The 27,860-nt window shown below is 43.1% G+C and overlaps 1 protein-coding gene across 1 annotated transcript in view; it reads left to right on the forward strand.

Moving 5' to 3' along the window:
• Positions 1-2,555: 2,555 nt before the first annotated feature.
• The window catches only part of LOC131471414 (myomegalin-like), a 33,569-nt gene continuing 8,264 nt past the window's right edge, over positions 2,556-27,860 (forward strand). The window contains exons 1-31 of the mRNA XM_058647954.1: positions 2,556-3,128; positions 7,748-7,824; positions 9,803-9,926; positions 10,036-10,193; positions 10,765-10,921; positions 11,380-11,433; positions 15,326-15,520; positions 15,608-15,721; positions 16,355-17,698; positions 18,900-19,037; positions 19,114-19,233; positions 19,343-19,435; positions 19,867-20,091; positions 20,186-20,344; positions 20,442-20,543; positions 20,722-20,859; positions 20,953-21,132; positions 21,341-21,535; positions 21,625-21,807; positions 21,888-22,004; positions 22,095-22,175; positions 22,290-22,395; positions 22,484-22,630; positions 25,032-25,165; positions 25,286-25,461; positions 25,550-25,835; positions 26,507-26,711; positions 26,793-26,909; positions 26,997-27,247; positions 27,330-27,544; positions 27,683-27,810. Of these exons, the coding sequence (XP_058503937.1) occupies positions 2,892-3,128; positions 7,748-7,824; positions 9,803-9,926; positions 10,036-10,193; positions 10,765-10,921; positions 11,380-11,433; positions 15,326-15,520; positions 15,608-15,721; positions 16,355-17,698; positions 18,900-19,037; positions 19,114-19,233; positions 19,343-19,435; positions 19,867-20,091; positions 20,186-20,344; positions 20,442-20,543; positions 20,722-20,859; positions 20,953-21,132; positions 21,341-21,535; positions 21,625-21,807; positions 21,888-22,004; positions 22,095-22,175; positions 22,290-22,395; positions 22,484-22,630; positions 25,032-25,165; positions 25,286-25,461; positions 25,550-25,835; positions 26,507-26,711; positions 26,793-26,909; positions 26,997-27,247; positions 27,330-27,544; positions 27,683-27,810 (5,956 nt within the window). The 5' untranslated portion in view covers positions 2,556-2,891. The remainder of the gene's footprint in view (positions 3,129-7,747; positions 7,825-9,802; positions 9,927-10,035; positions 10,194-10,764; positions 10,922-11,379; positions 11,434-15,325; positions 15,521-15,607; positions 15,722-16,354; positions 17,699-18,899; positions 19,038-19,113; positions 19,234-19,342; positions 19,436-19,866; positions 20,092-20,185; positions 20,345-20,441; positions 20,544-20,721; positions 20,860-20,952; positions 21,133-21,340; positions 21,536-21,624; positions 21,808-21,887; positions 22,005-22,094; positions 22,176-22,289; positions 22,396-22,483; positions 22,631-25,031; positions 25,166-25,285; positions 25,462-25,549; positions 25,836-26,506; positions 26,712-26,792; positions 26,910-26,996; positions 27,248-27,329; positions 27,545-27,682; positions 27,811-27,860) is intronic.

Here is a 27,860-nt window from a genome sequence, read left to right on the forward strand (position 1 = left end):
GTCAAACAGTATGACATTGATCACCAAATCAAACACACTTATCTCCAATACTAGGGATTAAAGTTCTCCATTGCCCTGAGACAGACTGTCATCAGATGGCTTTCAAAGGGGCTCTGTCAGTGGTCAACATGGGGGAGGGAGGTGTGGCACTGTGTGTGAGCCCAAATGGCTGTTTAAAATATTAGATGCACAGTGTAGTACATTTTGTACAGCGTTATCCTTCACATGAGGGTCGCTGGTGCCGATCCTAGCTGACATAGGGCAACAGGCGGGGAAAACAAAACAGAGTGGTCACACTGTGAAAGCACAGTGGCACCTGCCTTTTCTAAAAACAAGCATGACAGTGTGAACATGCAGAGGCAATCTGAGTCAGGAATACCTGGATAATCCTGGTGGCTTGATAAATCGGGAGGCTGGTTGACTGTCAAATAACACTGCTTGTCTTTGTATGCCTGTCGTTCAGCACTGGACTTGTCAGAATCACTGTGTGTCGGTGTTCTAGTAGTGTGCAGCAATGTAACATGTAATCAATCCCCCACCAACCAAACCACTGCATCCCACTCGGCACCGAGTCAGAAGATCATTTACTGTAATCACTGTAATAGACACCTCACTGAACTACTAACGTTTCAGACAAAGATGTCGTGATTAAAGGTTAGATTAAAAGACAAAGGCTTTCACTGAGTCTTGGGAGGAGCTAACTCAAAGCTGGAGTCACTCTCACGGCTGCTACATGTCACCAACATAACGTGACTTTTCTAACCGCACTGCATATGCACATATTGACAGGCATTCATTCCTATCTCGTGAGCAAGAGAGCGAGGATGTGGCTTTTATGTGCATAAGTAGTTCAAAAACACACTTTATGATCACGACGTCATGTAGAGACTGTGCTTGGCGCCCAGCCTATCTTCTCTTTGAATTATTTAGCAGCAGCATGTAATGTGACACTTTAATAGCCACACTCACAGAGAGCATCTAGATCTAATAATGACATAAGCGCATGTGCAGGTTACATGTCTCAAACACATTAATGTGAGACATGATTTTAGTGACGATGAAATCGTTTATCACGGAGCCTGTCTCCTTTCTGATTCTCTTTTGCCATTCACTCATCTCTGAGGAACATTCTGGGATTCTCTGCTCTGTGAGATTCAGGACAACCTTCCTATTAATAGCACCATGGCTCAGTGGTCCCAGCCAGCTCTCCTATTTCATCTAGCCTCTCACCTGTCTTCCCCACTCCCATCACCAGCTCTGATCACAGAGAGAATCAGTGACACATATGACAAATCCACTAAGGGACTCGGGTCTGGCAGCAGGCATGACCATGGAGGTCACCCCAAAATACAAACATTTGATTTTATTAGATTATATGAGTATGATCTGCCAAGTGACTTGGACTGTATGATTTTATGAGCCATTCTGATTAATGACAGCCATTTTGTGTCTTTCCATCATTCCATCTTCCATCTTCCATCTTCTACCGTTTTATCCTCCCCATGAGGGTCGCGGGGGGTGCTGTGCCAATCTCAGCTGACATAGGGCGATAGGCGGGGTTCACCCTGGACAATAGCCACCATATATATACTTCTTTTTTACATTTTACAATCTTGAGTACCTCAGATTTAGTTGTTTCTCAAACTAAAGAGCACCAGAGGGACATATTATTCAGCACACTTGAGTAGCACTTCTAGCATGTTGTATGTTTGTTTATTGACTGCACTTTTGGTTGGATTATAGTTTGGTGGACTAGTAATATTGTGGGATTATTTATAAAGGTAGTGCAAAAAAAGTCTCTAGATTGCAAATGACTTGTACACAGCCATAATGATATGCCATAAAATAATGCACAGTTCGCCAGTTCATCACAAGGCAAAGTTACAGAAATAAACACACCTACAGTCATGTGGCTAATGCATGTAACCTCTGGGAGGAAACCCACACACACACGGGGAGAACATGCAAACTCCCCACTAAAAAGGTCCTGTGGGACTACTGTGTGGCCTGGATTGTTGTATAGTACCTCCGGAAAAAATGAAACCTACATAAGAACTGTGTTTCCTGGCTTGATACATTTGTTTTAAGCAGCCCAAGTTAGTTCTATTACCAGAATAAAACAAATATAATGGAGACATTCATATCCTCAATGTAACTGAGACTAAATGGCAGTAATTGAGTGTTGAGGTTAGATAAGATGGAGGCTGAGACTCTCAGCTGTTCCCTCAACAGGAATCAATCCTCAGACTCAAAAAAAAATGAAAGGGGGGATAGGGTCATTTTTTTTAAACTGGACACATAAGATTCATTCTCAAGAGAAAGTAGACAACATGAAAACATCAACAAGGGATCTTCTTCCTCTCTCTTCATTTCTTTACCTTTCACCAGCTGTGTGTTTTGCACACGGTGAGATTTGCCTTCATGTCACAAGTGCTTGTGAACCCTGAGCCTTTTAACACCCCCTCCCTCCCTCCCTCTCTTCTCCCCTTCCACCCACCATGTCCCTTGGCAGTCTGAAATTCCAGGGATGTCTCCTCCAGTAAGATAAGCCGCTGTCCGGTCTCATAGTAGACCAGATCTCACCATGGAGCTGACATGGCTGCATCTCTGACCGTCCGGGCTGCAGAGTCGCCCTCTGCACTGCAAACGCCCTATTAGACTTTAGTGATGTGTGTGTGTGTGTGTGTGTGAATGCCTTAGTTTTTGAGTGTGTGTAAACGTGTGGTTTTGTAGATGGTATCTCAACGGCCTGTTAGAAGCTGGGATGCTGCTTTGTAAATATTTGTACAGCATCATGCTCTTTTGGAGAAGGAGGTAGCATGTCTAACGGTTACCTGGCTCTAAGACAAGGACATGGCAGGACAGTCAGTGTCCTCTAAAATGGACTCTGTATGCCCATACAGTACGGAGACGTCGTCAAAAACGACCGTTTATTTCTGACCTATACATACGGACATGCGGAGGAGTGTCAGTGCTCTCTGATGGACATGTCTAACGGTTACCGAACTTTGTCACAGCACCTGAATGACCTGAAGAAGGAGAACTTCAGCCTCAAGCTCCGCATCTACTTCCTGGAGGAGAGGATTCAGCAGAAGTACGAGGAGAGCAGCGAGGATGTTTACCGCACGGTGAGTACAGCTCCCACGATGTATGAGCAAGTTAATGTCAATCTGATTGGTTGATGATGAATGAGATTACATACTGTTATTGTTTGGTCTTCAGTAACATGACCACACTCACACGGTTAGCATTTGTTCATTTGTGCTTTGTTGAACAGCTGAGTAGGTACTTTGGTGCCTTCAGATGATAACTTTATTAATACAGTCCAAAAGAGGCAATCACCCACTTTCACTGTGTGTTGACGCAGCTGAGGTGGTGGGTGTGAAGTGTTTGCCACTAGTAAAGGATTACACAACTTTAAATCACTTTGTGTGTGTGTGTGTGTGTGTGTCTGCCTGGTTTCCAGTCACATTTCTGTGGCGGGGTTTTGTCGTCTTATACTGAGGTTTATGACGATTGAATGTCTTTTATTAAGACATTATTAATAAGATATTCTTAGCCCACAGCCCACAGTTTCTCAGACAGACTGGCACGTGGCATAAATGATTAAAAACACGTTTTGAAAAGTACCTTTTATAGCTCTTTTTTATAGGTTAAGTCAATATTATTTTATATTTAATAGATTACACAGTTACAAAAACAATAGTTATACTTAAAAAAAAACCGTTACAGTCCTACAATTTTTATATTCATCTTTAGTAATGTCCCTTTCCAACGAAGATCCTACTGCTCTATTGAAATAAATACATTTGTTCCAGTGTGATTTTGATATTATATCTCTGCAACAACCTCTGCTGCCAAACAACAACACAACTCCATGTTTGGAGCTTTTGTAGAGAGGAGTGTGGCAGAAAAATAGGGCAACATTTCTGCCTTGAACAGTAAATAGAGCTGAGTGTTTGAGTGTGTGTAGTGTGCACCGACCACAAGGTGACCCTGCTCAGCTAATGTCTGTTTACATGAGCCACTCTGAGCGTTTCAAACTCTTCCCTCCTCCCTTCATTCCAAATCCCTGTAGCTAACTGACATGGTATGAGAAAATGAAACATCTGCTGAACAAGTCCTCGATGTCCAGACTCTTAATGTCCATAGTTACTGTTTATCAGCACTGACTGAGTAAAGTGCATGGAGGATAAATAAAATGTATTTATTATAAATAAATAAAAAAAGAACTCATATGGTGCTGCTAGAGCACTTTTATATTCACCTGTACAAAACCAGATCTACAAGATCTACAGAGAACTGTTTTCTGTGCCAGGCAGAAGTAGTCGAACTGACTCACATCTGTAACCAATCCTGCTCTAGACTGAGCCCCAGACCCTCCTACTTCATTAGCATAGGACGCAGAAATACCAACATAAATACATGTGTGAATAAATAAATGAGTAAGAGAAATAAATGAATGAATAAATAAACAAATATAATTATTTCAGTACTTATTTATTAATTTTTTTTTTCAACTTTATCTATAATTTTTCCATATCAAAAGTATTTATACAAGCATTTATTACACAAGTTGTTAGAGCTAATCCCAGCATCACCTCTCTGATCCAATGAACATAGGAAGTTTATTTATTCATTTTGAGTATTTATTGATTTGACCCTAACCCCTAACCCTAACCCACGTTAATCATTGTAATCACTTTTTTTTATCGGAGACTTAATCATTGCACCATTGTGTTATCAGACCTGAGCTGCTCGTAGGAACATAGTGATCTCTCTCAAGACACTATTTATAGAGCCGGCTTGAGTCCACTGATTTATTTAGCACATGTATGCTTACGAGGATCAATATGAGTGTGTGTGTGTATCCTTTCACTGTAGGATGTATTGCAATGGCGTATTTTGTAAATTCAGTCATATCAGTTCAATACTCCCATTATGATTTAGGCATGCTATTTGAAATAAATTGTTATGTTGGTTTTAAAGTACTAGTTCAAAGGTATTTATTAAGAGCAGGGGCAATATTCATATGTATGCTGTCTTATTTATATCATGTGTATTGTATGTCCTTTGCTGGCTGTTTGTTGTCTGCTGTCTATTGTGCTGCAGCTGTTGTTGCCCACTATTGCCCCCCAAAAGAATTGTGTCATAAAGTATATTTTATCTGATTTGACTGCTATTACTTTTACATAGATGTTATGTGGATTCTTGTTTGTTTTTTTTACTTTAAAATGATAATGTTTCATGTCAGTTAAAGTTGAAGGTCCAGTGTGTAAGAATGACTGAAGTTTAACAGTAAGAAAGGGTGAGCTCAGATATTAATGTTATTTATTTCTCCTGCAGAAACATGGCAGCACAAGCTGGCCGCCTCTGTAAAGCAAGACCCTTAAGTACATATGACAGGCCTATGTTAAGGCTACAAAGTGATTATACACTATTATACATATATTTATGTTCAATTTCTGCCAATAAACGCTCCAAAATGTTACACACTGGACCAGATATTAGTCTTATCTCCATAATAAAACAGAATGATTATACTTATACAGGTACATGTGTGATAAACTGATGTATGATGATATACGTATGTGTCAGTGCAGTCGTCTTTCTCCTCCTTCACTGAATGGTTATTAGTGAATCTGTTGCTGAGGCCCAACAGGCCAGGAGGGACAGGAATAGCAGGTGCACTGTGATGGGTCTAACTGTCTATATTTAGAGTTGTTTTCAAGATGGGAATATGTCTCTCTTAGTGTAAACCACTTTGACACAGACAGAGAAATACATGGGCATCTCACATGTGTGCTACATTATTTATTGTTGAAGCACTTGGATTAGCAGTTGCTATAATTAGCTTTGAAGAATGCAACTAACGATTATTTCCATAATCGATTAATCCAGTAGAGGTTTGGTCAGTTTTTCCCAACATTGGATATGTTAATGTTCTCGAATGTCTTGTTTTGTCCAGAAACCAAAAGTATTCAGCTTTCTTCACAAAGCTTGTTTTAATTATTAAAACCTGATTCATTAATTATTAATTTAGTAGTAATAGTAATCGGACAGTAATGGACATTGATACCGATTGATCCATCCATTAAATTCAAAGAAACAAAGAAACAACATTATACATTACTGTGAAATGATTCAGTTTTAGCTGGATCTTTTTCTTCATCTTCTTTGAGGAATAAGCTTGCTGGTCTTAACTTGTTGATAAGTTACTTGTTAATAAACTGTAGTTTCAGCCTACACTCAGCCTAGTTTACTATTCAAGGAAGAAAATGCAGAAGTTTATTTAATTTAAATGCATGCAATGTGTTGAGCATTCATAGAGACTTTCAGAAATCTGGTTGTTTTTAAAAAAAAAAAAAAAAAAAAAAAAAAAAAAGGAACATGGTCATAGGTTGGTTTCATTCTAAGAGGGTTACAGCACGAACAGGGACAGAGACAGTGGGAGGACAGCAGACTTGGACATGCATGTCCAACATTTCTAGCATGGAGACAAATCCGAGCTGCAGTAACACACTGTTGGTGGCTGAAGCAATAACAGTAATTATCTGATCTGAGTGCATCACTCACACCGACAGATAAACTGTTCTCTCTCTCTAAGGTCAGAATGGAAAGAATGGGCCCCACCATTCCCCACTGTTTAAATCTTCTAATCCACTGTAAGAGTCCTGATTGGCCCACAAATGTCCCCCCATGGAGTCAAGCAGGTAAACAAACTGCAGAGTTTAGCCTTTGGACTCTCAGTGCTGAGTATCTGAGCTGCCCCGAGTCCTCCAGCTCTAAATATACCAGCCATGACAGCACGGTCAGATGCTAATGATACACAACACCCACCAGCCGTGATTCACACAGCAACGACGCCAGAGAAGAAGAAGAAAAAAGGAGGATGAGATTCAGACAAACACAGTGAAGATAGAAACGATTATTACTTCTCAGGTTTAGAATATGCAGAACAGGAAGACGGACTGTACCTGCTACATTTGACATGTATTATCCTCATAAAGTGTTTAGGTCTTTTGTCTGTGTTGTATAGGACATTTATATTATACAAGTTTACTGTCGACGGGCTAAATCAATTGTGTGAGTTGAGGCAATCCAAATGAATTCAGTTTTGCTATATTGTACGGATGGGAATCGGTATCGGTCAGTATCTGTATCAGTATCGGTCTGATATTGGTCAAAATCAATGGATCGGATATCGGACAGATAAAAATGTAGAATCCGATACAATCCAAAAATCCTACATACAGACTGTAAAAATGTACGTAAAAAGCAGAAATGACTCAGCACAAATGTGTTGTTCACAGCTTTGTGCGTTCATAAATGCTCTAAAATGACTGTATCGGAATAATATTGGTATCGGTAGATACTCCAGTTTCTGATACCGGTACCACAGTTCTGATTGTGAGTGGGTGAAAAATTTCTTGAAGATTTCAAGTATTTTCTCGTCCACTAAGACAGTCACAGATGACACTGTGAAAACTAAAAGGCAAGAGTAAAACTACATACACTATTTGTGCTAATAAGCATTGTGCCAGATGCAGTGGATATAATGATCATTTAAGTTGCAGTTTGTTTTCTTTATATTAGAAAGTCTTAGTGCCATATGTTGTGAATGTGCCTGTGGGCAAATAATATGCTGAGAACGTGTGGTGGTGCACAGACAAACTGGGAGGATCGTGTTGAATAATAACGATACCGATGATTGACTGACTTCACTGTTCTTCTTCGTCTGTTGCAGAACATCGAGCTGAAAGTGGAAGTAGAGAGCTTGAAGCAGGAGCTCCAGGAAAAACAGCAGCTTCTGGACAAAGCCCTGTATGTATTAATACTAATCCTCTACTCTTAAATGAACATGCCTTAGTCTGTCAGTGTGACCTTCAGTCTAACCACAGACTAGACCAACCACAGTGTGTTCAAATACGTCCCGTTACATCATTGTTTTCTTAGTGCAGTGTATAGTGTGCATCGGGCACATACACAACAAATGACTGCAGTGGATTAGGATATTTATAACGCAGATGAAATATCTGCTGTGTTCAGTATTTATCTGTCGCGTGTCAGACATGTGTGGTTGTGCACTTTCCTCCATGGAAGGTAGCGGTCGCGTTTAGCTGTGATTCTCTACGTAGGTCATGTTTACAACAACCTCCTGACTCGGATTGTTGTATAAACGGTTAGTTATGTCCGCGTGACGTGATGATGTCTTTTATACAAATGACCCCTTTTCAGAGTTTGATTTCACCCCATGTTGTCATTTTATTGTGAGGGGAAACACTGGTGTGGTGTTTCTTCTGCAGGTTGTGGATGAGCCTGAAAATGCTGCAGGGCGTTAATAATCTTAGACGTGAAGACATTGTCACTCACACAGTATTGTCCTCACATACCCGCGATTGTCGGGCCTGAACTACTCTGACATGAAGAGAGAATCATTACTCGCTACTGAAAGTGTTGACAGATGCTGGTTAAAGGTCATGCTTGTTGAACTTTAAATTCATCAGCATCATCATTGGCATCATTTGGAAAAAAAGATACACAGGCTCTCATTACTTGTCTCTATTTTAGTCGCTGTTGTCGCTCCCTTCCTGCACATCCTTTACTTTGGTTTTATGTTACCTGATGTGAGAAAACTGACTTTCTGCTACACTCACATAACAGAACCCTCTAAAATGTGTTTTATGAAAAACACATTTTAGTTGTGTCAAAGTTCAGCTGGAACAGTGATTGGTGGAGCTCATTGTTACCGTGGCAATGTTTACCACAACTGCAAAAATCTGATTTTTAGCATTAACATTACATTAACAGAACCATGTGCACCTTTTCTGCATAAACTACAATATACTACAATACCTTATCAAATACAAGTTTAGATTCATGACAAGGTGCTGAAATGGTGTCGTTTGCAATGGTGTTTTCTTTTAGCCCTTTTTTCTATTTCCCAATATATTTTCTTTGGTCTGAATTCAATTTTTAATGGCCATGACTGATCCCATTATTTTTTCAGATTATTAAATACATTTTTGGGAGAAAAATTTACAGCTCATTCATCCTCATCCATAAATGGAAAACATTGAAAATTAGATGTAATAAGAATAAATACATTGATCTTCTACCATCTTAAAACACACTTTTATCACAACATATTCTAATTTCCTCTCTTGCAAAAACAGCTTGACTCCTCTCACCCTGGTGCTGTAAACCCAGACCGAAGATCTCGTCCACTACACATAAAGGACACGTGTCCATGAGACAGACTTTGGTATTACTCAGACTGGTTCAGAATATCTCAGTTATTTGAGCTGTTGCATGTGGTGGACCGAGTTAAAAATGTATGTCGAGAGCGTCCAGAACAGGAGTCATGGGCGACAGAGTGGCGTGTGCCATTCTGGGAGAGGGAATTCTGGGATTGTTGGAGGACTAAGTGATATAGACAGATGCTTGCACCGTTGGAGTCCAAAGACATGAGATAAACACTTACGTCATGAGCTGCAGTTGTTGGAGAAGACAAAGAAACCGGATGTTTTAAGGCATCAAATATTCATCATGAATTTATGACTTCTCCTCCGGGATGGTACAGCTAATGATTTACCACAAAAATACATTCTTTGAACCTTCACTTAAGTCATATAAGTGTCTGGTTAAATCCTGCTTAAGTAATCCTTTCAAATATGCCTTTTGAATTCCTGTCAAAATAATCGCAATTAGATATTTATTCAAACCTTTCTGTCTATCTGACTGATTTCTCTTATTGTTTAACTTATTCGTTTGAGACTTATTAAGTCTTTCTCGTTGATAGCACATCTGCAGAGAGCTTGACCAATCACAATGAAGCAGAGTTGCAGAGAAGATGTCAGGAGAGACAGCAGGAAATCGATCACATGCAGCAAGTGCTTGAGACCAAGATTCAGCTCCTGCAGGAGGTTCGTCCCCCTCGCTCAGCCGTTTAAAGTCACGCAGAGCTTCCTCAGACTTTCAGATTATAACCACTTCACTCGTGTGTGTGTGTGTGTGTGTGTGTGTGTGTTGTAGGAGGCCCAGCTGGCACGCAGCGAGGCAGAGCGGATGGTCTCACTGGCTGGATCACACTCCCATGCCTCTGTCCTCTCCTTAGACAACCCTATGGAGGACATCCCAGAGGATGAGAGCTCTCCAAGCATCCTGTCCCCATCCAGCACCAACAAAGACAGGTGCAAAAAAAAATCACCAATATCAACACTACATCCATCTCCAATATCCTGGTACCACTCGTCATAAAGTCTGTTTAATCCTGGGAAAATGGGTCTTTCATCAGTGGGAATGTGATCGGCATTAATGGGATGGAGCTAAGTTTATATTTGTTTGCTTCATTTTTTTTTGCAGCAGCAATGCCTCGTTTGCACTGTAACGCACATTCATCTTCTGGCCGAGAGCTATTAGTGTTTGCAGCCAATGTTTACAACATGGGACAGCGCCCACTCTTCTGTATTTTATCAATCAGATCAAGTGAAATAAAATGATTAAAAGAGGGATGAAAGTTAAAGATACAAAAAAAGTTGCCACCATCACCGAGGCATGGTGCTGTTTTCCATTTTGTTTGTTTTGTTCCTCTGACGTCCCAATTCACACACAGGTGTCACAGTCATGAGAGAAACCACCACTCACAACAGGAATGGTGTTAATTGCCCTTTTTTTTTTAGCAGCTTTACCTTCAAAGATCTTAATTTTAATGTGAAAGAAGCTCAAGTGTCACTGACTTTTCCTGTTTCTGTCTGTCTGCAGGTTGATAGAGGATCTGACCAAAGAGCTTCGCTCCAAAGAGGCTCTCATCTCAGAGCTCAGCGGAGAGAAGACGACGCTCACGCTCAGGGTGGGAGAGCTGGAGGGACAAGTGCAGGAGCTGTCTTCATCTCTGCTGCAGAAGGACAAGGATGTGGAAGTATGGATGTCCCCTTTAAATGACAAACAACAAACAACAGAGACTGTCATATACCTTTGTATAACCCGGGGAAGCCTTTTAACACACAATTTCTCCTTCATGGAGAGTATGTCAGTTATATCAGTGAAGAACACACATCATTTACACCACACTTTCATTATTACCGCGTTCTTCAACATGTTTTTCTGGTCAGACCGGCGGCTCATGGAGCATATGTGACATTCCTCTGCCTTTTTTTAAACAGCTATTCGTGTAGGTCACAGTTTACACGCTCCAAACCACTATTGAAATAAACACAGTTACTGACGTATGCAGATGCATATGAAAGTACCGACATACTCTCGCACACACCAAAAATAAACCCCAAAAACATGAGGTCATCTGATTTATCCAGTGCTGTATCTGTATGTTTTAGTATGTACAGTAGATTTATAGTCTCCCCTCTCTTTTTTTCACAGTACTATCAGGAGGAACTCGGTCAAGAGAGGCTGCGCATCGAAGAGGAAATGCAGGTACGTGAATCCCTGAGATGGATCACTTCAGTCTTTGTTCTTCACGTGCTCGGCCCACAGTCTTCTTTCACTGAGTGTCAGAGCAGCATCACTTTTCACATCACTGTAGAGCTGCAGAGCACTCGTTTGGACAGACTCTGCCTCCTTATGGAGAAGTGACACATAGCATTGTAAGGAGCTGAGGACTTTAGATTTAACATGGCACGTGCAGTATTTGAATAATTTCACCCACTGATCATTTAAAAAAAAAAAAAAAAAGATTTATTTTACAACAGTTGATTCTGAGCAAATGATTTACAACTGTTTTTTTTGCTAGTTTAATACTACATTGTAGGGAACAACGTCCAGACAGATGGACATTTTTCTGGATAAACATTTGAGTTGAATTATGAAGAAAACACAGAGAGAAAAACATGATGATTTATAATACACCACTCAGTCAATACAGTCTATTTAAAGTCTACAATTTGCCTAATCCCCAAATCTGCATGTGTTTGGAGGGCTGGGAGGAAACCAGAGAAACCAGAGAAATATAATACAGCATTAACACAAAAAAAGAGCAGCATACTGTTGGAATAATCTATTAATTTACCAGATTCATAAAGACGACCAAAAGACAGGCTGCCCAATAAATGAACACAAAGTAAACTAGTGTGCAGGAGTATGCTTGTTGTTTGTGTTGCTCGGCAACAGTCAAGTCGGCTCAGTCGAGAATCTATTTGTTGTTGGTGGAGCCAAATAATTGATTAAATGAAAAAACAAACAATCTGTTGTAGCTCCTGACTGTCAATAGCAATACTAGACTTGTGTTTGTTGTACAACATCACTCTCTCTCTCTCTCTCTCTCTCCGGCGATAATGCTTGCTGATTAAAATGTGTTCAGCTTGTCACAGCTTGAGTGTACGACTACAGACATTTAGTGAAACAGCAAAGGTTTGTCCTGATGAGTAAGTTCATCTAAAACTCACATTTAGAGCACGACAGTGACAGAGATTATCGGCGGATGGAGTATTACGCGATGCTCCCAGTGAAAGTATTTATTTCATCAGTGTAAGTGCCACCATCTCATTACATTTACAGGCTTCACCTGCACTGACATCCCACGGGACACATGTCTCCCCAGATACATAATGAAACTACAAATGGGAATTGGTCATTACCCTCTCTCTCTGTCTCTCTCTGTCTCTCTCTCTCTCTCTCTGTCTCTCTCTCCACCCAGAGTAAAAATCATAACAATAACTGTAGCATAACCAGTGTAGTGTTGGTTCATGTCATTTGGCTATGGCCCCGGATGTGTCACAGTGTTTAGTTGCCAGTATATTTGTTGTCTCCATGTTTTAACTTGTAAATCAGGTTTGGATGAAGTATGTAAATGTGCTCACCACTGCACACTTTGTTCAATGATGGACATATGCACTGTTTATGAAAGACATGTAGTCACCAAGGACTTGTTGCTATTATTATATTATAATTTCCATAGGATGAAAAATGTGTTGTGTTGGCATATTTAGGGTTTATGTACGCGAGGAAAACAGGTCGCTTTAACACGAGCGCAGTAAGGAGTCATGTCTGTTTCTATGATAGTTGAATGTGTTGGATTTAGAATTACACATCATGTATATATTATATACTGTAGATATATCTTCTACAAAGAGCTACATTTGCAACTTCTCACAGAGATCAAGTAAGTTCATGTGAGGATCTGTGTGTGTGTGTTTGCCTGGTATTCCTTATGTTGTGGGGACCTAAATCTGTTTACACAGTGGCATTATGGGGACCTGTCTTCCTTATGGAGACACAAATCAAGTCCCCATAACATAAATTACTAAATTTTAAGGTGAAGACATGTTGAGCCGAGGCTGAGGTCAGGGTTAGGATTAGGCCAGTAGTTATTATGGTTAAGGTTAGAGTGAAAGTCTCCAGGAAATGAATGTCAGTCAATGCAATGTCTTCTGAAGTGATGGAAACCAGTGTGTGTGTGTGTGTGTGTGTGTGTGTGTGTGTGTGGACACATTCCCATGGGGTGCCCTCTTTCACATGTGATGCAGGCATCTTACTGGTTAGCAGTTTTGTGGCTCTGGTTTCAGCAGGGCTGTCGATAGGTCAGGTTGACCTTAACGTGATCTGTGACCCCCTGATGCAGATATATCAAGTTGTGTCGTTTCAGGGGGACGCCCACCACAAAGGCTCCTAATTAGTTCCACGGGCGCCACAGCCATTGAAAAAAAGAAAATCTATGTCTGGGAAGAAAACAAGAGGCCGGATTGATTGTTAAACACTTTTTGAAATGCACTTTATAATGCAGACATGTATAAACATTAAATTTAGCACAACATGTTCACGGCTGGGCTGTGTCCAGCACTGGTGCCTCATCGCAAGAAGGTTCATGTGTATGAATCCTGGTTAAACTGAAGCCTTTCTGTGTAGATTTTGCCTGTTTTCTCTGTGTATGCATGGGTTTTCTCCGGCTTCTTCTCACAGTCCAAAGACATGTAGATTGGAGTTAGGTTAGCTGGAGTGAGTGGGAATTGTTGTCTCCTGGTTTGCTGGCTGAGGACAACCCAGTGAGAATTTATTGGATATTCACCAGGGAGCAACTCCAGTAATTGCAAAAAGACAAAGTCTATGGGGAAATTGCCTACTTCTCACATTTCTTAACATTTTTCTGAGGAGTTAATGGTCTCAATTTCTACTTTCGTGTCATGAAAGCACAGCACGTATGAGTGGACACCCACATCGTCCAGGAGGTGCCTGACTGCAGGTGACATCTGTGAACATCAGGTTACAAAAACTGTCATGGTGCTGGATTGGTTCCAGCTGCCGTTTTAACACTTGAAAAATTGCTTTTTTAATTCAGCTGGATTCCTCTTACATTCAGTATGTTGTTGCCACTCTTGTAAAATATATATTCTTAAAGAAAATGACTTAACGCTATAAATTAAACTTCAAATAATCAATAATCGAGGACCACAAAGCAGACTTATGGACTCTGACTTACACTCTGTCCTGAAACACCAGGAAGCGCTTTCAGGGTGAAAGCGTATGAACGAACGTCACTGGATGTTTTTCCATGTTTTATCTGAGGGAAAGTCACACTGTAGCTGCATGATCCGGGACCCATGTGCACCCTCAGGAAAACAAAAACTGTGGTCATTGCAGGGACAAAGATGCACAGTCAAATGCAAGAGAAAGACCTGGCTGTGGGATCGTCACAGTCAAAGTGCCACTGAAATAACTGCACCATGACGACAGGAAATATTGACAGTAATAATCCTGAAGCAAGAGCATGTTTTTACACTCTGTGCTGGTGAAGTTACACCAGCCTATCAAGAGCAATATTAAAAGATCAAAACTAATACACAAAGCAGTATGACTAAACTGTATATTATATCTTCTACATATTAAATTCCATTTTTGTCAATTGACAGATCATTTAATTACAGTTATGAACCAGTCCTGTATTTATTCCTGTATTTATATATCATAACCTTATCATTATTATCTAATCAATAATTATCTTTGATTAAACCAGTTGGTGTGCTTTGTAGTTCAAAATAATGTGCAGTTCTATATACAATTGTTAGTTACATATGCCAGTAGTTTCTAAAGTGTAGTTATTAGGCCATGTGTTGTCATGGTGACCGACCATTTTGTTAAAGTAGTATTTTTAGTTGGAATCAGTGCTGTAATGGATTAAGGATGATTGATTCATATGTTAATGTTTTAAAAATAAAAATTTGGTCTTAAAATAATGTATTTATTCTAATGTATTTTAAATAGCATATTAAAATAAGTATAAGGTAAAATACTATACAATAAAAAATATCGTTAAAATGAGTAGATATTTGAAGACAGATTATATGTCTAAGTCTCAGTTGTATTTAATTTTCAGGGCGTCACTAATGTCATCATCACCATGATGCTACTCAGTTTTGAGCTGTTCAGTGAGGCGAACCGGGCAGGGGGAAGTTACAGACTCCCAGGGGAACAACGCTCCTTCTTTTTTAACAATAAACCCCCAAATGAAGCTTATCTTCGCTGTATCTGTGCTACATTCGTCCTTGCGTGTCACATTAAATACGTCTCAGTGAGTAGGACTCACAGTGAACGTTAAATCGTCCTCCTCCGCGTAGGATTGCACCGGGCTTCCCCACCCCCCGTGTTTCCTGAATAGTTCGCTCCGCCGCTGCAGGTCTGGTCGAGCCAGCCACAGCCTTATCTGCCCGAAGGATCTCCGTCCGCGCGCAGCACAGGCTCGCGGTCTCTGTGTCTCCGTCTGTGGTGGTCGGTAGCGGCACTGGAATAAATGAGGAGTCCGTTCTTCCGACGCAGATACCGGGGAAAGACTCAGACGACCGTCCCGGGACGCTTGTTATTGCTCCGTGTGCGTCTAAAGGGCAGTGGATTATTATCGATCACTGCTCGTGATGAACGTGACAGCAGCGGCGCGGTGCAGCGCGTGTGTCCGTGATGTTGCAGAGGACTGTGCGGTGCTCTGTTGTCGGGGAAATGTTGAACATTTCTGCGGATAACATAAACCATCTGATAGAGGAGACGTTAGTGTATGTGGGTGTGCGCCATTATTCCCCACGCACCTGCACCTTCAGGAAATGATCCTGTGATTCTGAGGTGATGGTGACACAACAGTGTCTTAGTGTTCGTGACATTCATTAACATCAACCAACAACCACCTGTGCTACCATTTTGTACAAGCCTATTTTGTTTCTACCTCTTTTTATTTATCTTAAAGTTTTTGAATGAATTGTCATTGTAAGGAAGATTTCCTCCACATCACAAGCTTTCATTGTGATATGTTTGTGTATGCTTTTTTGTTTTTGGATTGAAATCCTCATAATGATCGAGGCGTCTTCACACTAGAGCAAATGAGACATTGTTTTCCAAACCTGGATGAGAATAAACCTGTGGAATGCTTGATCTCAAGATGAAGGAAACGTGTCGCATCTGTGGCCGTGAGCTCTGCGGTAACCAGAGGCGATGGATTTTTCACCCCACCGCCAAACTCAACCTGCAGGTGCTGCTGTCCCACGCTCTGGGGAAAGAGCTGACCCGGGACGGCCGCGGAGAGTTCGCCTGCTCCAAATGCACCTTCATGCTGGACCGCATGTACCGCTTTGACACGGTCATTGCTCGTGTGGAGGCCCTGTCCATCGAAAGGTTGCAGCGGCTCCTGCAGGAGAAACATAGACTGAGACAGTGCATCGGTGGACTCTATCGGAAAACGAATTCCGACGATGGGGCTGTAACAGTGGGTGGAGGCGAAGAAGGGCCAGTTGACGGCATGGTGGACTTTTCAGGCCTCGCTCATGCAAAGTACTGTGCCCTGCTCCAGGACGACATGGTCTACTCTTTGTACGAGTCTTGGGCTGACGACAGCCTGGACTGTCACCATCATCACCACCACCACCCAGCAGGTCCAGGGTCAGAGGTTACAGCTGCAGGCTCACAACGCTGTCTGTCCAGCACTCCCAGGAAGTGCCAAGGATGTTCCTACTGGAGAGTGACAGACTCTGATTATGAGGCTGTTTGTAAGGTGCCCAGGAAGTTGGCACGGAGTATTTCATGTGGCCCGTCAACCAGATATTCAGCCAGTGTTATCGGAGGCAGTGTCGTTGGAGGAGTGGGAACTGCTGAAGAAGAAGAAGAAGGAGAAGAAGACAGAAAAAGTGTGGACAATTCAGAAGAACCCCCATCTTCTTTAACTCTGGTCCCTGGTTCTCAGGACCCCTCAAGGAGATCCGACAGTGATCGCACACTGGCTGGACATGCCAGCTCCAGCCCCTCTGTAACATCTCTGGAGACGGCTGAGGAGTATGTCCAGCCTACAGCCATAACAGATGGTCCTCTGAGTTCCCCTAGGGAACCCATGGATGACCGGATATTTGACTCCCTCTCTGAGGAGCACATGGGAGCCCCACACAGTCAATCCTCATCTGGGCTCAGCCTCTCTCTGTCCCTGTGTTTGCTGCAGAGCTATAGCATCTACCGGCCAGTCAGGACCTCCAAGGGGAGCAAACTGCCAGTACTGCTCAAACGGAGCTTCAGTAATGGAGGCACAAGGCTGGGATATTTGGATCCTGCCTTTGGAATTACTTATGGAACTCCAGACAAGGAAAGGGACAACAGCATGCCAGTGCCTGGGCTGGAGACCCCTCTGATCAAGCTGGAACAGGATCTGAACATGGCTTACATGGCGGATCTTTTTGAAGATTTGTACAAAGAGTATCCTCGCCCACCTCCCCACCAGGTATTAAACCTTGATGAGGAAAGTGATGAGGCTGAAGTCTTCCACTACTGTAGAATGATAGCACTTGGTGTAGGAGGGATAGTCTGCATTATCTGCAACACTAAACCACCCTAACAGGCTTGGATGTTTGACATACAAACAGTGACGCCGTCCCACAAAATGATTATTTTCACTATTTTTAAGCTGGGTTAGCCATATGATCCAGCTGTCAGTCACTGAAAAGATTTTCCTCATGAGAATGTAAACTGTAGTGGGCTTTTTGCAGAGTTGTCTGTGATTAAATATATAAAGTGAGTGCTCAGGTGTGTGGGTAAGCAGTGACACACAACATGACCTAAATACCTTATAGCATGTGTGCACTAAGGGGTCAGTGGTCATGGCAACAAAGTAGAATATACAGAATATAGAGTAAAAATGGATGGATCCACAGTGACATAATATGATGCCGTTGAATACTCTGCGGCATGAACACAGCCTGCAGACAAAAGTAGTCTCCCTGTTTTTCCAGTTATAAATGATGTTGCAGCACAGGATTTTCTGCCTCAATACACAAACACAAAGATGCAAAAAAAAAAAGCAAGCTAAGTTAATATTTATCTTTTTATTGCCACAGTGTTGAAACAGCGATCATTTTACTAGGACTAGCAATATTTAATAAGAGTGCGTGATGTTGGTGAAGGGTCTGTGGACTGAAGTAGGTTAGATGTGAGGAGACAGTAACACAAAGTGACCCCACTACTGGCCTATTTTCACTCGGAGACCTCGAGGTAAAGTGATCCACGCAATGTCAGACCTCCCTGTCGTGGCTACTACAGTAACAACAATGTTTTTTTTTTATAATTTAATCTGTAATCTGCATTATATTGTTTTCTGTCCTCTTAGCTTTTGAGAGTTGGCACTGTTTAACACTGGTTATGTAAAGACAATAGTAGCACAAAGCCGTTTGAACCCACTGAGATGTGCTAACTCATGCGTGCAGATGCTCACGCACCACTCAAGAGGTTCTCTCTGCATGTAAGCCTTTTATAAAGTACCCACATGAATGAGCAGAGTTTGTCAATGTTCACGCACAGTCTTACACAACCCACTGTGAAAATGAAGCAGCCCCTGGCCTCAAAATATTGGTCACATTACAAAGCCAGCAATTTGTTGATTTGGTATCCGTTAACTCTCACTTCCTGCATTATTGTCTTTGTTCCAGAGTCTTGTCGAGGAGCAGCAAAGCCAGCTGAACCAGTATGAGTGTGCGGCCGGTCAGTGTGTGAGTGAGCTGCAGAAGGCCCAGCTACAGGTCCAGTCCCTGCAGGCCAAGATCCATGAGGGCGAGGCCAACAACATGGTATGACACATGGAAGCACCACATTACAGTTGAATTAGTTTGAAGACCTAACAATGACCTCTGTTTCTGTCTGCAGAAGCTGCAGGAAAAGCTGAGTGAAATGGAGTGTGAGCTGCGTTCACTTCGCCAGGCGGCTCACAGTCAGGAGAGAACCATCCAGGGCCTCAGCGAGTCTATTGGTACAAAAGACAGTGAGGTGCGTGTGTTGTTGTTTTTTTTTGAATAAAAAGGCAGCCAATGTAATAAGATATGGAACGTGTTCTTGTTGAGAAAGTGCTCATACATGCGATTCATTGTGGTGTCAGGCTCAGGAGCTGTATCAACTCATCGAAGGGCAAAACGCCACTCTGTGCAAGCTGCAAGAAATAGCCCATCGCAACCAGCTCACTCAATGCAAGGTAAGGCCTGATTAACACAAAGACCTCATGACGTTGCTCTTGGAGCACGCGTAGCTTCTGCATATCAGCTTCACGACATGGGTGAACATGGAAGACAGCACTACTCACTCACATCTCCTACAGTATATCTGCTGTGTTATCAGAGGAGTACGCTGGGAGTCATGTTTCTGAGGAGGAGGATGATGATAATAATGCCAGAGGAGCTGTTGAGGAGGTAGAGACTCGAACGATGCAGGCTCATCTGCATAATGTAGTTAATGCATCAGAATATGTCAGGTTGGGGTGGCACAGGCACACTTGAGTACAAGATGAGTCATCAGAGCCATGTCATGATGACTTACTAGTGGTGCGAATCCAGAATTATTCTTTTGGATGAAAATTAGATTAGATCCTGTCTGTCTGACCTTGATCTGTTGTCATTCCATTTCTAGGTTCCAGAGGGGGTCAGCGAGTCCTTGACACTCGCCCAGCTGCAGGGCGAGTTGGTGGGCGTGCAGAGCTCGCTGTTCACCCTTGGGCTGGAGCTCGAGGCCAGCCAGCGGAGTCTCAGACAGAGTCAGAGACAAGGAGACGACTTAGTGAGGTTCAAGAACAGACTGAACTCGGATCTACAGGAGGCACTGCAGCACAGGGAGGTCACTGAAAAACATAACCAGGTTAGTAGTGGAGTCTGTGAACATGTTAGTGCGAGTGAACCATGGAGTACTAACAATGCAGCATATGTAATATGCCTTGTCCCCCGCGCTGCAGGACTTGCACTGTGCCCTTCAGAAAAGTCGCTCTGAGCTTCAGGCCAAAGAAGCCGCTCTGAAGGAGAGCGAGGCGGAGAAAGTCTCTGTGGTGCAGGAAAAGGACAAGACCATTGCACAACTCAAGCACTCTCTGCAAGACAAGGAGCAGCAATTACAAGTAACACACGGAGCAGCACCTTGTGCATGCCTATAGTATGTGGAGACAAAGGTATGCACATATGCACAGATATCTGATGTCTCTCATATCGTTATAGGAATTCTCGGATATGCTGGAAACAACAGCAAACTCCAAATCAAGAGATGCCCTGCTGGAGAAACTAAGAGAGCGGATTAAAGATAGAGACAGGGCTTTGGAGGTAAAACACAAATACACACACGCACCTAAAAATGAAAAGACGAGTCTACATGTCCTTAAAGATCATTGCTCATATTGGTCTACAAAGCTAAACACTGTGTGGAACACAATGACTATCAGTCTAGGGTGAACAAAAATAGCAGCAGTGTGATTTTTCTCCCTCCCCTCGCTGTCTGCAGCGCTCCATCGACGACAAGTTCCGCAGTCTGGAGGAGCGTGAGGGGCAGGTGAGGAGGCTCCAACTGGCCCTCAGGGAGAAGGAACGGGACTTGGAGAGACTGCGCTGCATCCTGTCCAACAACGAAGAGACCATCACGGTATGCTCATTACACTCGATACAAAGATGAGCCCTGACGGATGCATATTCCAGGCATACATTAGTTACACCTGTTTCATGATTATTCTGTCAGAGTCTGGATGGTTTGGTGCGTGGTAAAGAGCTAGAGCTGGAGCAGGCGGCAGAGGCCTACAGGAACCTGCAGTGGCTGAAGCAGCAGAGTGAAGAGCAGGAGAGAAACACGCTGAGAGAAAAAGAGACCATCATCAAGCAGCTGCAGGCAACTCTGCAGAGCCACAGCCAGGAGACCCAGGTAACACACACACACACACACACACACACATTTAAAGTGAAAGTGAAGACAAGTAACACAGGTTTGTCTACCTGAGCTGGTTTTCAAGGGCTTTGAAAAGGACACACCAAACAATTCAAGGACAATAAAAGCCATCAAGCCTTCACTCTCTCTCTCTCCCTCTCTTTATTTCTGTCTCTTTCTTTTCTCTCCGTCTCTTTGTGTGCAGGACCTGACGGCAGCCCTCATTGCCCGAGTTCAGTCTGGTCCCACTGATATTGTGGAGGAGCTGAAGGCTCGTCTGGCCCTGAAGGAGAAACTGTTCCAGGAGCTGCTGTCTGACCGTAGCCGCCAGTCTAATCATCACCAAGCACAGGTCCAGGATCTGTTCAACGCACTCAGCTCCAAAGACCAGTATCTGCAGGTAGACCACGTCGCTGGTACTTTCGACCGATGGGTCGTCACAAAAAGACATTTGAAAACCTTTAACCGCCTCACGCCTCCTCTCTCCAGGACCACACCTACAGACTGTCCTTAGTGATCAGCGAGCGGAGCAGCCAGCTGCAGGAGCTGCGCAGGCAACTGTCGCTTAAAGAACAGGAGCTGTGCGAGGTGAGACGGGACAAGGAGAGAGACATGGGGGGAGAGACGGAGCATCTGCGGGGTCTGCTCAAAGAGAAGGAGGCCTTCATCAAGGTACCAGTCCGTGCATGATTTTTTTTCCCCTCCTCCGTCTCGTGGATGCCTGATCTTCACAGTGTACTTTTTCTCACTAGGAGCTGATGCAGAGCCAGGAAGAGGCGATGCAGCTGTCATCTAAAGAGAGTGACGGAGAGATGAAGGCTCTACAGGAGGAGCTGCAACTGGCAATGAAGAAGGAGAGGGCGGCTCAGGTATGTGTGAGATCATGCATAACCATTGTCCTTGTGTATAATTTTCATTCTGACAGCTACAAGTCCCATCTTTATTCCCTCCCCTTGCAGGAGGAGCTCTCCGCTCTGCATTTATCTTTGGCTCACCAGCAAGTCCAAGGAGATGCCCAAAAAGCCAGCGGTGATCAGCAAGTAAGCTTTGTCTTCATCCTGCAGCCAATCACACCGTTTTTAGGAGTACTGACACAGAACGACACATTTATTGCATATCTCTGTCCTCTGTCCTTCTCTACCAATCTGACTCAGTGCGTGCTGGAGCAGCTTGTATCAGAGTACAACAAGCTGAATGATGCCCTGAGGGCAGAGAAGAGACTATACCAGAATCTCATGCATGTGCACAACAAGAGTGACAGGTAGAGTTTTTTTTTTTTGGATAATTTCAAGTGTACAGAGTTTTATATGTATGCCCTAAAATGCTTCTCTTTCCTCTCCTCCTCGTGGCAGCAGCTCAGAGAAGATCCAGGCACTCCACACTGAGCTAGACTCAGTGCAGGCACTGCGTGGACAGTTGGAGGAAGTCCTGGCCAGGACCTGTAACATGGCCCTGGCACTGGAAAGGGCAGCCAAAAGGCAGCCTGACTTTGGAGGTGGGGACAGGCGGGGTGGAGCATCCAGGGCTGCAGGGGCCGCTGTTACTAACATTCAGTGATGTCACAACAGCACGACTTGTGGTGGCAGTTGTTTGTTGAGAGGAAGCGGCCTGTAGCCACTGACGGTCATTGTTATGATGGAAACAAAAACCTCATGAGAAATAACATAGAGTGTTGAGTGGAAATGAAAATGACTGTCAGTCTAGGCTACAGAAAGCTTCACATAGCAAGTACTGCTCACAGCTGTGTGCTCACGTTAATCTCACCCAGTATGAAGTGACAACGTGCAACTCAGAGTTTTTATTTCTTAATATATTCAGTGAGTGTGGTGTGAAACTGTTTTTTTTTTTGTGTTTTTTTATCTTGTTTTATGAAAACTGCCTGCGTGTTTCTTTGCAGTGTGACTGTTCTGTACTGCCATTTCTGTGTACTGTCTCTCAGTGTCGGTGTCACTCCTCCAGCCTTACTGTCACAGTGAAGTCACGTCTTGTGGAGAAACTCAAGCTCATGCCTTGAAACGTCTCACCATCCCTCATTTATTTTATGTCATCTGTTTGTGAACCAGACGTGCACACGCAACACGGCCCCCCCCCCCCCCAAAAAAAAAAACAAATCCAAAAAAAGATGACTGAGTCATTTCCCGCAGTTTAGTTGGACCTTTGCTGTAGTGACCGTTTAGTCTGTATGAAACATAAAGTCAGAAAATACTAAGCAGTAGCTGATATGTCACAGTAACGTGAAAATGAAATGCATTGTTTGTAGTTTACTTGCTAGATGAACCTCCGATAATAGTGAAATATAGTATAAAGTTATTCTACAGTTAACTCACACGAGATGTGAATGCCAGAAAAAATCTCACTTATCATTATTATTATTATTATTATTATTATTATTAATAATACATTTGAGGCAAAGTTTGTTGTCTTGGGATTTTCGTCCTGATCTCTCATCTAGTAATCCTTGTCAACACATCTTTTTTTTTTGTATGTTAAATTAAACAAAAATAAACGTGCTGGCTTTTTATCAAAAGCACTTCTGTTATGGATTTTTCTTCATTGTATTAAATTGGTTTAGAAATGTCGCAAACCTAAACCCCCCCCCCACTTGGTCCCTTGATATACAGTATATTCTCTTTTCCCTGTGAACAACCCACACTGTTCAATCCATGTGAACCATACATGCCCTCATATAAACACTATTGACTTCCTTTGTCCTAAAAAGCATGTAAGCTACAAGTAAACACACTATTAATAGTTTGAAATATTGACAATAAATATCAAAAGCTGTATATGGCATCTCCAATCTAAATCAGTTCTGTTGTTTATGTCCTTGCTCCCTCGTGCATGAGACTGTGGCATGGTTGTCCCGTTTGCATGGCTGTTGCATTGTAACACCGAGTTAAACGTGTCCAGGAATGTTACAAATTTAACCAAACAAGGGACGCACTTTCAAACTATTAGAATATAATATAGTACAGAAAATACACACAATGATATATCTTATTTTCAAATGACGGATGCACCCGTGAACAGACACGGTGCACAGCCACATGACACCAGAATAGAAGTGTTGACAGTACGTAGTGTCTCGGTATGTAAACAGGGCCCCACATTCACTCAGTTCAGCTTACAGAGCACGTTGTTCTATCAATAATAACCTGGAGGTTTGACTCGAATTACCTGCCCAGTACAACACTACAAAGACACATAATAACATTTAACTGTCATCTATTTTTAGTATCCTTTAGTTGGTCATTTTTGAACTTCCCCTGATTGTTAATAATCCCATATTAAGTGTGAACAATACACTGAGCAGCTGAAGACATACACACCCATAGTCACACCTATAGACGTGCACAGAGTGTGTGTGTGTGTGTGTGTGTGTCTATTGAATATCATGAAGACTGTAACACAGTTTCCCTTTTGAAATTCCTGCGTGCTTCTTTCCACTGAGCCTCTGCTTCCTGGCAGCAAACCAGTGTCCATTTATGTTCGCCTCACTTGCTCTTTCTGCGAGTGAGTGTGTGTAGTCAGTATTCACTCATAAACACCACCAAACATTCATGTATGGGAATATAAATGAACCACAATCCAACAATAATTTGTACTTTAAATGGTTCGACGTTATCGTCATGAACACACACACACACACACACACACTGGGTCGTACTGCCTTGAGTGTACTGTTGGCTGGTTCACAGTGTATGACATAACATTTCCCTTTAGTCCCATGACTTCCAAAGTGGTGATGCAGAGTGCAGACGGAACAGAATGAACACCAGACAAGGACACATCACAAACAACGCACGACTAACTAGAAAAACGTTGGGATTCTGATTCGGACAAAAGAGTGACTCAGTTGAGTGAATGTTTTTCTTTTTTTTTTTTTGTGATTCTAGAGCTCAGTACAGAGGACGAGGAGGAGGAAGGAGACGATGAAGACGGCGGCGGCAGCAGCAGCGATGAGTTCACCGACAGCATAGAGGAGGATGATGCTAAAGCGACGGCCATCGCTCAGGTAGAATGTTTGATTGTACGTCCTCACGTTCAGACTGTTTGTGGCCACATATTTGCTTAATTGCATACTTACTTAAACTTTTAACCGATAATAGAAATGTTACTTGAACAAAGGTTCTGACTTTTGTTTTTTTAGGGGTCTGAGAAGTCATGTGAACCCAGGGGTGTGGCTGCAGAGCTGGTGAGGGGAGTGCTGTCCCAGAGAGCTGATGTAAAGCAGCTTGAGGAAGCGAGGAGGATGCTTGAAGGCCAGCTTGAGGAAATAAGGTCACACCTGGAGAGAGATGGCTTCACATCGGTGGCCCAGATGAGGTGCATATTTGTACTGTACTATTGTTGTACTGATTTTACACCTGACATCTCCTGTATACTAACACTGGAGTGGCTTCATGTCTCACAGGAGTGCACTGCAGAACCTGCGGGAGGAGAACCAGGCTTTGAAAGAATGCCAAGAACGAGCCGGAGTCCTGGGATTGAGGACGAACACAGAGAAGAATCTCAGAAGACTCGCCTGGGAAGAGGAGGAGGATATTGAGGAAGAAGAGGAGGAGGAGGAGGAGGAGGAGGAGGAGGAGGAGGAGGAGGAGGATGAAACACCTCAGCGATGGAAGAGACAGTGCACAAGGCCTTGCTCTCTGGACCTAGACACACAGACGTCTCATCATCACACACAGCAGCTTGAGAAGGTACCACATACACACTGAAATTTAAATCAAATAACATCGACCCAGATTTTTAAAGATAACAAACCGTCATGATATAATGTTTCTGACTATTTTAACTGCCATTTCTGTAATATCTAATGTTCTTTTAAATAGATAAATGAATCACTACTTTATTTTATGCATGTGTTATTATTTCCTAATTTAAAAATTAAGTGAAAGTCTGAAAACAATCAGCAAACGTATTTGGCGATCCAAAAAGTGATCTGTTATGATCCATCTGTGAGTCCTGGCTAAGTGAATGGGAATGGCTGATTTAAGCTTATTTTCTCGATCCTTTGTACTGCATAGACGTGTTTATTAAGATGCAAAGATGATTTTTTCCTTCATATGTGACAGTGTTTGGACAGTAATAGTACGGCAAAACTGTAATACATGACAAAAAGGGTTAATCAAGTTAAATAAAGATTAATATAGTAAAAAAAAAAGGGCTTTTCCCACCTCTGTTAGTGAGGCCATGACCAGCAGACTCTAAGAACAGCTCTTCCCGCCTTTTCTCATTGCACTCGTCTGTTATTCTTGTTGTTATTTATGTAACTTGTGGATATAAAGGGACATCAGTTAGTATCATGCTCACTGTGATGGAAATGACATTCCTGTGACATCTGATCTTTGTAAATGCGACACTCTCGCAGGAGGCGGAGCCTGCCGGTAACACGAGTGAAGTGGGAGCACTGTGGCAGGACATCGACGAGGGCCTCCGCGAGCAGGCAGCTCACCTACGCTCTGATCTGGCTCTGAGCCACCAGGAGAACAGAGAACTGCAGGAGAGGCTGATGGTGTCAGAGGCCACGGTCCACGCTCAGGCAGAACAACTCAAGGACTACAGAGACCTGCTCAGTGAGTCTCTGGCCAAAGTGTGAAGACACACATACGTGACTCAAACATGCACAAAACATAAACGATCATTTCTTTCCGCAGCAGAGACGTCAGTCCAGCAAGCCAGTAAACAGGTGCAGGTGGATCTGCAGGATCTGGGTTATGAGACATGCGGTCGCAGTGAGAATGAGGCAGAAAGAGAAGACACCAGCAGCCCAGGTAACAAATGGATAAGATGACTGACATTATTGTGTCCATGTTAAATGCAACTACTAATCACACAACAATAATATCTTCCTCCCGCAGAGTTCGATGACCTGGAGATGTGCACGTCGCTGTCTAATCAGCAGGACTACGACGGCGTGGGCAGCAGCTGGTACTCTGCAAACAGTGGAGGGTTTGAAGTGGGCGATGACACCTCTCCCCAGCATCTGGTCCTCGATCTGCGCTCACAGCTGACCCGCTGCCACAAAGTGATCCGTGGGCTGCAGCTGCGCGTCCGCTCCCTGTCCGCCACCAGCGACTACGCCTCCAGTCTGGAGCGCACGCCTCGCAAGGTAAATGCGACGTCAGGTTACTGCTGTGCATCCCTGTTAGTACAGTAACGTTACTGACCCTTCACCAAACTCGTTTTCAAAGGTAAACTGGGCCTTCGAGAAGTCACCTGCCCCCAGCGGTGCGGAAGAAGATGAAGGCTGGATGTCTGACTCGCAGGCGATTCGCTCTGGGTCCAAACCCAGGAGGGAGCTCGAAGAACTGATGGCACGAGTCACATCACTGGAGGCACAACTAAAAAGCCCCGGCCTGGAGGGAAAGGGTCAAGCAGAAGAGGGGAAATGTGCTACTTGGCCTGGGTGAGTGGACAGAGACAGCGGGGGTTGTTACTTACTGCTGCCTCTGTAAACCTTTACATTATCTACAGTACGTATTAGTCTCCACAATCATCCCCATCAATCCTTGTGTCCCTTTAAATGCTCTTCCTTCCTATACAGGAAGTACAACACTCTGATCCAGGCACAAGCTCGTGAGCTGTCCCACCTGAGGCAGAGGATGAGAGAGGGACAGGGAGTCTGCCATATCCTCACCCAGCACCTGGGTGACACCACTAAGGTTTCCACAAGCTATCCTGCATGAACTAACTCATTTAATATATATATATATATATATATA

The sequence above is a fragment of the Solea solea genome, chromosome 1 (genome assembly GCF_958295425.1).
Source record: "Solea solea chromosome 1, fSolSol10.1, whole genome shotgun sequence".
In the NCBI taxonomy this organism is placed as follows: domain Eukaryota; kingdom Metazoa; phylum Chordata; class Actinopteri; order Pleuronectiformes; family Soleidae; genus Solea; species Solea solea.